This window comes from Ascaphus truei, chromosome 11 (assembly GCF_040206685.1).
Source record: "Ascaphus truei isolate aAscTru1 chromosome 11, aAscTru1.hap1, whole genome shotgun sequence".
Taxonomy (NCBI): Eukaryota; Metazoa; Chordata; class Amphibia; order Anura; family Ascaphidae; genus Ascaphus; species Ascaphus truei.
Genome location: NC_134493.1, coordinates 44128146 through 44140735, shown reverse-complemented (window position 1 = coordinate 44140735; position 12590 = coordinate 44128146). Strand labels below are relative to the sequence as shown.

The following is a 12590-nucleotide window of genomic DNA, read 5'->3' as shown; positions in this document are numbered from 1 at the left end:
GTGAATACAACGTATCAATGTAGTTGTATGATTACTGCAGGTTATCATTATACAGTTGTCATGGTAACTAATGTAATCTATGGAACATACAAAAATAATTATATTTCTATAACAGTATGTTACTTCACCCAGTGTATCTTCCTAAATCCTAAGACTCATATTCAATAACCCATATTAAAAAATACCATCATCTTTTACTTTTATTAAACTTAGATTCAAATAATCCAATAATGTTGTCCGATCCTAAATCCAACCAGTAGTGAAAATAATCTATCCTCACTAGCATTGTTATCCAAGGTACTAACTCACTGGCAAATCTAGAAAACATTAGACCAAAACGTATTTATTTATTTTATTCCAAATAGAAAATTAATAATTAAAAAATATTCAATTTCTTCCAGCCACTTACATCTACAGTATAAAGCAACATTTGTATTTATATGCCCAATAATTAAAGACACTTTCATAGTATCCCTATATATTTTATCTTCCTCACCTTAAGGAAAAATCATCCTATAACCCAAACGGCATTTGCGTATTTAAAGTGAAGATCCAGAATGCCTCTCTATGCAGGAGTCAATGCTTGAAATCTCACTTGTGAGATGTGGGTAATGCTTGCTGTATACACATTGCTCTGATATGTGTAAAGAATGCTTCCTTGTACAGCAGTGCTGAACCAGTTCCGTTTTTGTCTCCCCTGATTTTAATAGGGGGTTTATGCTCCATGGAGCCTTGTTTACAGTTTTCGCGAGGTCTGGCCAACGTAAGCCAGACCACACGCGCTTTTCAAGTATATGCAATTATACGACTTGACATGTAATCCGATTCTTTATTTTATACGGTTTCTTTTCGGAGGATGGTAAAATTCTCCCCCTTGTGTCAAATTATTACAGATAGTACAACAGTTACACCAAAAACAATCACATTTTGTAAAATCCCTTATGGGAGTATACCATGTTGTACCATCTGCCTTAACCAAAATATCTTTTAGACGTCTCATTCTTTTATATGCTCGGACAGGTTTCTTCTTGCGCACTTTTTTCAATGTTTTCTTCCGTCTGTAATATTATCCAGTTTTTTTTAGAACTGACCTCCAACAAATCTGCCGATGAGCCTGAAAATGTCCCACAAAAATCATTCTGTTCATATTTTTTGCTGTCTTTTTCCCCCCCATCTGAAATAGAAAGGCGATCAGATGGTTTTAGCTGTAATGCCTTTTTCAAAGTTGCTGTACATCAATATCTTTATTAACATTATGCCCCCTCTGTAAGTAGCATTCTTTTTGTGGCTCAGAAGCACACGGGGCCATCTCCAGCCCAAAAGGGCTACCAACACGTTTTTCAGGAATTCCCTGCTTCAGCACAGGTGGCTTAATAATTGGGTCAGTCATGACTGAGCCACCTGTGCTGAAGCACGGATATCCTGAAAAACTGGAGTTGGTCCACCCACTCCTGATCTAAAACCTGCAATAAATCAGTTGGATTACTCATAATTCTCATAACTCTACAGAACGGTGAGTAAGGGAGTCTCTGGTTTAAATGCTCTGGATGAGAGCTTGGGGCCAATAGATTTGGTATTGCTATCAGATGGCTTTCTATATACATTGTCACTTTGATTAACAAGCACATCCAAAATATTAATACTGCTCCTTACGCCAGTTCATCATAAAACGTATTGTGGAGTCTATTTGGTTGCAATTATCCACAAACGTAATCAAGTCCTGCTCTGAACCCTGCCAACTAAGGAAAATGTCATCCAAAAAACATCACCAGTGCTTCACAAATTGGAAAAGATCCATGGTCCAGATCCTGCTCCACTTACATACTCCCATACACAAATTAGCATACAGGGGGCGAGATTACTCCCCATGACTATTGTAAGGGCTAACTCACTTTCCCAGTTCCTATCTGCAGGGCTGGGAGGATAAGCCTCTTTCCAACCTATGACCCAAAGTCCAAAGAGGTACCTGTAAGCAAGGGGCTCTTTGTCTGTCTCTGGGTTGTGACTGTTGGGGGGGGGGGGCACCCTCTGGCGGGTTCCAGCGCCCTGGAACAGAGGGTTTGGTTTCTGGATATCTTGCAGGCAGCACAGTCCTTCTTTGCGCATGTCGTAAGGCCTCGGACATGGTACAAAATACAGCGCTGAGCCGCGCTGACGCGCATGCTGTCCTGCTCAAGCAGGAGCTTTTTTGTGTCCTGGCATGAGCGCGCTTGTGAGGCGGGTGGGAGGCGAGGCGGGGCTAGCGCGTTACAGCGCCAACTTAACGGAGTGCCATTGGCTTTTGCCGGTCACGTGACCGGCCCTCCGCTTCCCTCAGCGGGAAAATTTTAATTTTACTGTCGGTTGCAATTCCACACGCCTGCGGAAGCATGCGGAAGCGCCATCTAAAGCCGCCCTCAGTAGGGATGATAGGGGTGTAAGTGTTCTGCCTCAGCGCGGCTCTTTTTGACCATGGACCATGGACCCGGCCTGAATCTCTTGCGTGCATAAGAGATCCCCCGCAGGTCAAGCAGGAGGCTTTTCTATCTGTCTGATGAGCTAGGTGGAGACTGGTTAATTGTCTGTAGCTGCAATTAACCAGCTCCCTGCTGGACTCCTCAGACCAATGCTGACTTCTTCCTATTCAAGCCCTTTTAGACGGGTTCTGCCCTTTCACAAGCAGTATTCATATTTTGGATGTGTAAGTTAGTAGAAGTAACACTTTATTGAGCACCAGTCTATATAGAAAGCCAACTGATAGGAAAACATATCTACTGGCTTCAAGATTTCATCCAGAGAATTTAAACCAGACTCCCTTACGCACGGCTCTGTAGCGCTATGAGAATTATGAGTAATCCAACTGATTTCTTGGAGGCTTTGGAGCAACATAAAGAATGCTTCTTGCAGAGGGAGGGGGGTCTAATGTTAAACATATTGATATAACTTTGAGAATGGCATTACAACTAAAAAGGTCTGGTCTTCTTTGTGTTTCAGATGGGGGGAAAAAAGAAAGCAAAAAATATGGAAATAATTATTTTTGTGGAACATTTTCAGGCTCACAGCCAGATTTTTTGGGGGGGTTAATTCTAAAGAACTAGTCACTGGTGTTCACCAGTGCAAGTAATAATGGCCCCCCTTCTTGTGGCACAGGTCCTAATGCTCCAGCGGCAGAGGGAGCCCACCCAGGCAGGGATTGCAGAAGTGGGGCCTAACTTCTGTATTGGGACCACCTACGTGCGCTCCCTCCGTTGCCGCCGGGTAAGGCCCCGCACCACAAATAGGACCCAGGGTGGGGGGGTGTGCAGAGATGGGGGAGCTTTAAAAATGCCGGAACCGGCTGCACATGTAGTTCCGTCACAGGACTGAGGAAACATTGAAGAAAGGGTGTAAGAAGAAACCAGTCCGAGCATAGAAAAGAATGAGACATCTAAAAGATATTTTGTTGCAGGCAGATGATACTACATGGTATACTTATTATTGTTAAAATCTTTATGTGTAAATGGTATAGAGAAAAGGATACTTCCAGTTTGATCCACTTGTCGGGCGATGGGTCACGTTTGTAATTGGAATGGGGTGTGTGTATATATCACTGTATTTACCATGCTTTTTTTTTATACCTTGAAAAAGGTCCTATTTAGGACCAAAACGTTTAAAAAAAAAAAAAACACCCTGAATTACCTTAACTTGAAGTGCTACGCAATTCTCTTTTTGTCCTGCGTGATGAACGCCTGGCTGATTTACGGTGGGGAGTTTGGCACCAAAAAAACCCTTGTATATGATTATTTTATCACTACATGTGAGTGCGCAAGTGATGCATATTTTATTTTGGAATTACAGATGTACATAAGATGTGTTGAACTTGCACTGACCCAGCCTTCTTCCTCAGGGGTCACACATGCCTTGTGTTCAGGTGCACCCACCCTCCACCCACCCTGCACCCACAGCGATAGGTAGAAAAAGTTTCACCAAAATTTGTCAAAATGGACCAACACAAAAAAAAAATGGTGCAAATGCAGATAAACTCCCATGTTCCTTTGATATCAAAAACTTCTTCCTTTAATGTGCAAAAAGTCTTCAAAGTTTTACTGTCAGTCTAACCTTGGGCCTTGAAAAGTTGCTTGTTTTTTTTAAACAATTTTTAATTTTTCTTTTAATGTACTGATCATCATTTGGTTGCTACACCAAACATTTAGAAAGTCCTACCCACTTCCTCTTTTGAAACGGGCTCTGACACAGCTTTTTTTATTTTTAAAAGCTCTGCCTTTTGGCAACAAAGTATCACAAACAGCAGACTGTCAATTACGCTGAAAGCAATAACAATGTGCTACGCTTAGTAATATAATGTTACATATCAGCTGCAGCATTTCAGAGACTACAGAAGGTGCCATTATGTTAGGCACACAATCAGATTTTTTACAGATTTATAACACCAAACAATTGCCAGCTTAGGTAAAAAAGTTAAATGATACATTGTCACATGCTTTACATATAAAAAGAAGAAAATAAAAGGGGGGGGAATATAGTATTGCTGTGTGTGTATTAATTAGTATTAATTAATTATAAATATTAATGTGTGTACAACTTTGAATTTCTGGCAAAATGTTTGTACAATAAAGGAACAAGCTTTTGATATCAAAGGAACATGGGAGTTTATCTTTATTTTTTGGAGTGCGGATCCATTTGCACAAACATCTGTAATTTCACAGAGAGCCCCATGCAAACACATAGGGACTTATGTATCATAGTCTCCTGGGTGCAAAGAAATGGACCAAATTTATCAAAGAGAAAAAATATCCCCTGATACATTTGGTGCAGTTTGTGTTTGCTCCGGTTTTACCCACCTTTGCAGCCAGGAGATTTTGGTACATCAGTCCCTTTATCTGGTGTTTAAAGGGACACAGATGTCCTGGTATTAAAGACATGGCGTGCAGAAAAGATCTACAACAAAGGTGGCCAACTGCAGTCCTCAAGAACTACCAACAGGTCAGGTTTTCAGGATATCCCTGCTTCAGCACAGGTGGCTCAATCGACTGAGCCACTGAAAGCCACCGGTGCTGAAGCAGGGATATCCTGAAAACCTGACCTGTTGATAGCTCTTGAGGACTGAAGTTGGCCACCCCTGATCTACAATCTATTTTGGCTGTCTGGCACTACATTTAAAAAACAAAAAAAACCCCATCTCACTTGAAAGAACAGATGGTGGCTTTAAGCAGTGGCTGGATCAAGTTAGTCTAAGATTTGGATTTTACGAGATGAGTCATTTGCGAAATCTGATTATTCACCAGCCTCACACACAGAAAACCCAGGAAATGTTTGTTGGTGACTGGGCTTATTTTTTATGTTGGGAAACTCTTTCCTCTGTGTTGCTTTCTGCGCAGGCGTGCAGATGTGTTTTGTTGGTATACAGGGGAAATGTTTCTTAGGCTTGGTCCCTGCTGCAGCGCCTGGACAAGAGCTGCCCCTCAATGGGGCCAGGCCCACTAGGAGGGGTCGGACAGGTTTTCCTGAAGACAGGAAAATTGAGCTCAATAATGGCGACGAGCGCGGTGGCCACGCCCCTCCCCTCCCCCCCCCCCCCCCCCCGGCGGTTCAGCCAATGAGGGCGAGCCTGCCGGTTGATGTCATGGCCATGCCCCCCGCCACACCTCCGTCACGCCCCCATCCTTCCTACGTCTTTCCCCCAGCAGCTCACTGCAGACCAGGGATCAGAGCTGCACACGACGCCAGCCTGGTAGGCGCGCGTGCAGTGCAGTGAGCGGGCCATAGACTTATCCGCCACATGCTACTCCAGCCATTTTACCATTTTATCCGTCACTGCAACGGCTGCCTGTTCCAGCTCTTTCAAATGTACTGTTGGAAAAGCGGAGAGTGGATATGTCTGCACGGCAGAGGTTGTTTGAATGACCAGAGATGGATATATTTATATATAAATGTATGGAGCCCAGACAATATGTATTTAGATTTTTTTTTAATGATTACTTTAAAGTTGTTTCTTCTAAGGCTTTGGTCCCGCTTCCTACTGCAGCGCCCGCTGTGGCGGACGCTGCAGGGACGAGAGCCCTCCCCTCAATGGCGCCGGGCCCGCTGCGAGGGGGGGGCCGCAGCGCTGTGGCGGGAGTTTCTCCTGCTCTCAATAGAATTGAGAGCAGGACTCGCGTCGGAGCGCTAGGCCACGTCCCCCGCGCGGTTCAGCCAATGAGGGCGAACGTGCCGGGTGACGTCATGGCCGTGCCCCCGTCACTCCCCCGCCACGCCCCCCACGCCAGTCTCTCATCCTGCAGCTCACTGCAGACCGTGGGAATCGGCTGCATGCGCCGCCAGCCTCGCGGGCGCGCGTGCAGCGGAGGCACTGGGACCTTAGCCTAAGTGTGTTGAGTTTAAGGGTGGACACTTTAACTGGTGTTGAGGTTTTAAAGTTGTCTGGTGTTGGTTTTGACAGAACTCAGTTAGTTTGGGATTTGGAAAGAAGTCACGGGGAAAAAAATCAAAATAAGAATAATATATATATTTTTACATTTACTTTTGTGCACAATCCAAAATGTTGCCCAGTTTATAAAAAAAAAAATATTTTAGAGTATTACTCTGACATCTGAATGAAGACCAAAGTTTGTGGAAGTTCAGATTTCATAAATATTCTTAAACTGGTCTTTATTAAATCACAATTGTTTTTACAGATAATAGCACACAGATTTTGAAGAAAACTTTATAATTTTTTATTTAAAAATATATATATATTCTAATTTATTTCTGATTGTATCCCATAAAGAGATTGGTAGTTGTGACCTTTCCATTTAACAGAATAATTCCAAAACTATAGTTGCAATATATGTGTATTCGTATGGACAGTATGCGAAACACCCAAGTAGGGAAAACCCGGTGCACAGCTTCAGTCATGGGTTGAGTTGATCAAAAGGATTTATTATATGAAAAACATGGACAAAAAAATACTGATATTGTCACTCTAACGCGTTTCACACGCAGGGTGCTTTATCAAAGAGTAACAAGTAGTCACTGACTGACATTCTTATAGCCCATCTATGTCACTTCCTTCTAAGATCTAACCAATCGTAAAGATAATTCTAATCTCTGACAGGTGTTAATATGCAAATAGAGGGAGTAGGTCACAAGAAGCAATCAGTGAATAATCTGAACAAACACTGAACAAAACAAAGAGATAATTATATCTCTATAAACATATATGAACATACGAATAATCATATAAAAACAAATACCAAAACTCAGTCTATCTTGATAGACTGCCATGTATATGTGTATATATAGTATAATGTCTTATGAAGTAATAGAATCATCTATAAACTACAAGTGTGTTCAGACCAGAATTCCTGGACACCTGATCAGTAATAGTCATAAAGGAACTCTTGAGCACTGGATTTTTGAGCCTTTTGCTCTGACATTATCTATTCGTATGGACAATACTTCTGCAGCTGTTATGCACATATTGGACAGTCGTGTCATATACCAAGAATTGGGAAACAATTTCCAAGATGAAGGCACCCCGTTTGTGTCTAGTGTTTTGATAACAAAATGATTTAACTGGCGGATAAGGTTTAAAAGTTACAGTACTTCGTTTTGTCAAAGAGGCAATCGAAGTGACAAAAATCTTTTGTTTTGTTTTAAAATATGCAGCGTTTGATTACCTTTATTGAAAACGAATTACCTAAGCTGCCGATCGATTCGTGATAGATCAGCGAAGATGCTGTTTCCCAGGGTTCACTAAATGTCCGCCTTTCAGTTTCAATTAAAGCTGCAGTTCAGTCAATATCCTGCATGTCTGTTTTTTTTTTTAATAAATCAGTTCTGTAGTAAGAAATAATACTTTTAGCATTTTCTGTTTTTAAAAAAACAACTTTGAAAGACCAATTTTCTTGTATTCTATTTTAACAAGCATTTGCTAAGGCACTGCCCCTTCATGTCCTGTCACAAGCCCTGGCACACCCCTTTGTCAGCCCTGCCCTCCCTCTAGCACATGCCAGTGCAGGAGTGCTCATGAATATTCATGAGCTTCCACTGAGAGAAAGAAGCAGAATATAAACAGATCCCTTCACTAATGATGTCACCAAATTTTGCCGATCAATACATGGAGAACGAATTGACCGGCAGCTATACTGTTCTTTAGGTAATTAGAGATTGCACACATGAAACTATTGAAGTAAAAAAAAAAAAAAAGACTGAACTGCAGCTTTAATCCTTTAGTCAGTGTAACTCAGCAGCTACAATGGTAACATTATCTACTGTTACAGTTTGTTGCCAATGTTCCCAGCAGTTTGAGCTGCAAAGTATCACAAACAGGAAAGTGTTGCAAAGATCTTGCACTGCTGGGGAGGTGGGCTAAAACCTGCTATAGAAATAAAGGATGCTTTCAAACACATTACAAATTGCATTAAGAGTTTAATAATAATTTTAACAAATGTAGTAAGCATTATCTAATACAGGGGTGCGCAAAGTTTTTAATTTGCACCCTCCCCCACCCCCCCCCCCCCCCATGCCTGCTTATCTCCCGGCTCGTGCCCCCACCCTCCTCAGCTTCGGCATCAAATGACGTTGTGTGGTCATGTGACGTCACGTTGCCATGGCAATGTGACATCACGTGACCCCCATGCCGTCATTTGACATCGGTTACCATGGCGACATGTTGCAGAGCAGAGGCCTTGTGCTGTCCCCCCTTCCCCTCCCCCGGCATTTAATTGAAATGCCTTGGGGGGGAGAGCGTGGGACCTCTGTAGCCACCGCGCCCCCCCTGGAAATTCTCGTGCCCCCCACTTGCGCACCCCTGATCTAATACTACAGAACTAATTTTTTTTTTAAACCACACAGGATATTGCTTGGATTGCTCCTTTAAGTCAATCAGTTCTATAACAGATTTGTAACGAGCATCTTATTAGGTCATTCTTTGCTTCCATTGGAATTGTTACTGCAAGAGCCTTGCTTTCTTAGGAAGTAATTTCTAAGCATTAATAGAAAAGGGTTACTGGTTCTCTGCTATTGGTGTGAAACTTCTTCTGTATTCTTGTGTCACGCAGGGCCATAACGCTTGAAAATCAGTTGGTGATCCTCGCAACCACAGCTGCTGATGCTGGGAGCTATTATGTCCAGGCCGTGAATGAAAAGAATGGCGAGAACAAGACAAGTCCATTCATTTACCTCAGCATTGCAAGTAGGTATCAAAGAAGCACAGGTTGCTACATGTATGTCATGAGTATCATTATCAAGGAGCAATACATCATTTCAAGTGTCGCCATATATAGAGATTGGTGTATCATGTTCCAAAGATCTTATTTCCATGTTATTCCCCAGAGACATGCAGCTGGACCACAAGTGGTATTTGTATGTACTGTCCCAAAGATACAAACTCTGGAGAAAATAACAGAGGAAACATTCTGCTTCTCTGACCCAAACATCAAATCTCCTCCAAAACCGAACCCTATCAGGCTCCTCAAATAAACTCATCTACTGTATAAAAACCCAGCATTCAGTGTATGTCCAATGACCCCAAATATACCACTCTGAAACAAACCAGCACCTTAAATATACCACTCTGTAACAGACCAGCACCCCAAATATACCAATCTGTAACAGACCAGCACTCCAAATATACCAATCTGTAACAGACCAGCACCCCAAATATTCTATTCTGTAACAGACCAGCACCCCAAATATTCTATTCTGTAACAGACCAGCACTCCAAATATACCAATCTGTAACAGACCAGCACCCCAAATATTCTATTCTGTAACAGACCAGCACCCCAAATATTCTATTCTGTAACAGACCAGCACCCTAAATATTCTATTCTGTAACAGACCAGCACCCTAAATATTCTATTCTGTAACAGACCAGCACCCTAAATATTCTATTCTGTAACCGACCAGTACCCCAAATATACTATTCTGTAACAGACCAGCACCCTAAATATTCTATTCTGTAACAGACCAGCACCCTAAATATTCTATTCTGTAACAGACCAGCACCACAAATATTCTATTCTGTAACAGACCAGCACCCCAAATATTCTATTCTGTAACAGACCAGCACCCTAAATATTCTATTCTGTAACAGACCAGCACCCTAAATATTCTATTCTGTAACAGACCAGCACCCTAAATATTCTATTCTGTAACCGACCAGTACCCCAAATATACTACCCTGTAACCGACCAGCACCCCAAATATACCACTCTGTAACAGACCAGCACCCCAAATATACTACCCTGTAACCGACCAGCACCCCAAATATACAGAGGAAACATTCTGCTTCTCTGACCCAAACATCAAATCTCCTCCAAAACCGAACCCTATCAGGCTCCTCAAATAAACTCATCTACTGTATAAAAACCCAGCATTCAGTGTATGTCCAATGACCCCAAATATACCACTCTGAAACAAACCAGCACCTTAAATATACCACTCTGTAACAGACCAGCACCCCAAATATACCACTCTGTAACAGACCAGCACCCCAAATATACCACTCTGTAACAAACCAGCACCTCAAATATACCACTCTGTAACAGACCAGCACCCCAAATATACCAATCTGTAACAGACCAGCACTCCAAATATACCAATCTGTAACAGACCAGCACCCCAAATATTCTATTCTGTAACAGACCAGCACCCCAAATATTCTATTCTGTAACAGACCAGCACTCCAAATATACCAATCTGTAACAGACCAGCACCCCAAATATTCTATTCTGTAACAGACCAGCACCCCAAATATTCTATTCTGTAACAGACCAGCACCCTAAATATTCTATTCTGTAACAGACCAGCACCCTAAATATTCTATTCTGTAACAGACCAGCACCCTAAATATTCTATTCTGTAACCGACCAGTACCCCAAATATACTATTCTGTAACAGACCAGCACCCTAAATATTCTATTCTGTAACAGACCAGCACCCTAAATATTCTGTTCTGTAACAGACCAGCACCACAAATATTCTATTCTGTAACAGACCAGCACCCCAAATATTCTATTCTGTAACAGACCAGCACCCTAAATATTCTATTCTGTAACAGACCAGCACCCTAAATATTCTATTCTGTAACAGACCAGCACCCTAAATATTCTATTCTGTAACCGACCAGTACCCCAAATATACTACCCTGTAACCGACCAGCACCCCAAATATACCACTCTGTAACAGACCAGCACCCCAAATATACTACCCTGTAACCGACCAGCACCCCAAATATACCACTCTGTAACAGACGAGCACATTAAATATACCAATCTACAGTATAACAAACAGGAACCCCAAAGATACCAATTTGTAATAGACAAACACCCCAAATATATGGCTCTGTGACCGACCATGTTTGTTTTATAATGCAAAGCATATTCTGATCGTGAATTGCTGCAGGTATTCATTGAATAATATATTTTGATTTAATTATGGCTCAAATGTTATCAGTTTCTCAGTCGGGTCACACTGGAGCTTTGTTGGAGGGCTGTACACAGAGAGTACTTTTTTACACAGGTTTATGTTGGACCTGTTTTGTGAATGACATAGTAACATTAACTGCATGTTCAACAGAAAGCCAGTGAGCCTGGCACATTTAAATGTGTTTCATACTGCTCTGTATTTCTGTGTTTGTACAAGTAGAGATGGACGAATATTGTTTGCGAATTTGGATCGGCCGGTTCCTTTTGGCCCGCGTATTTCAGCGGATCAATGTCAAAAAGGGCGATTTCGCATTTTACAGATTTTTTAATTATTATTTCAAAAGCACTCCGCTGATTCCACAACCCGTGGACGGATCTGTAGAATCCAATCCGTTCTTAAGATTCCGCCAACGGATTGCAGAATCCGCGGATGGGATCCTACAGATCCGTCCACGGTTGTATCCAACGGCGGATTTTGATGAATCTGTGCGGATTGAAACCAACCAATTCCGTTTATGGATTTTACACCGCAAAATGGATTTTGGGGGTAACATCCACGGAAATCTGGGCAACGGATTTGGGTGGATTCGCCCATCTCTAGGTACAAGGTGTGTAGACCACGTAGAGAAAAAGTCTCTGGGGTGTGCATGTTCTTACCAGATTTACTTGTGTTTAGTGAGTAAGACGAATCATTCTGGGTGTGCTAGCATAACTGATTAATTGTAGGCTGTATTACCTTTTAAGGGACCAGTATGAGCATGCTTCATAAATAAAATGATAGGGTACAGAGCTTCCTAAACCTCGCAATTTTCCTCTACAAGTATATTGTCTAAAAACTAGCGGTGGGCAATTTCACTTGTGTTTTTTGGTTTTGGTTCTAAAAAAATGTTTGTGTTTTAATACGACTCGGTATGTGTTTAATTTATTTATTTTTTTATAAAATGATGGGAAAATGCACAATAATCAGGACAATGGAAAAATAGCATCATAAAGCATGGGGAAAAAATGCTTAAAAAGTATAACATCATAAAAAAAGAATTGGGAAACAATTCTTTTTTTCTGTCACTGAAAATATTAAATAATAAAAAAAGATATTGTAAGAAACATCCCAAGTATTTTTTTTTTTACTTCACTGGTAACCCCACAGTAAGATACTTTGTCATCCCAAATTTGAGTATATGTAGTACTCTTGATTGTATAA

At 41.6% G+C, this 12590-nt stretch overlaps 1 protein-coding gene across 2 annotated transcripts in view; it reads left to right on the top strand.

Annotated features, from left to right (window-relative positions):
* The window catches only part of SDK1 (sidekick cell adhesion molecule 1), a 489999-nt gene that overhangs the window by 176636 nt on the left and 300773 nt on the right, over window positions 1-12590 (top strand). For both annotated transcript variants that reach the window (XM_075565975.1, XM_075565976.1), the window contains exon 5: window positions 9021-9154. In XM_075565975.1, coding sequence (XP_075422090.1) covers window positions 9021-9154 — 134 coding nt within the window. The remainder of the gene's footprint in view (window positions 1-9020; window positions 9155-12590) is intronic.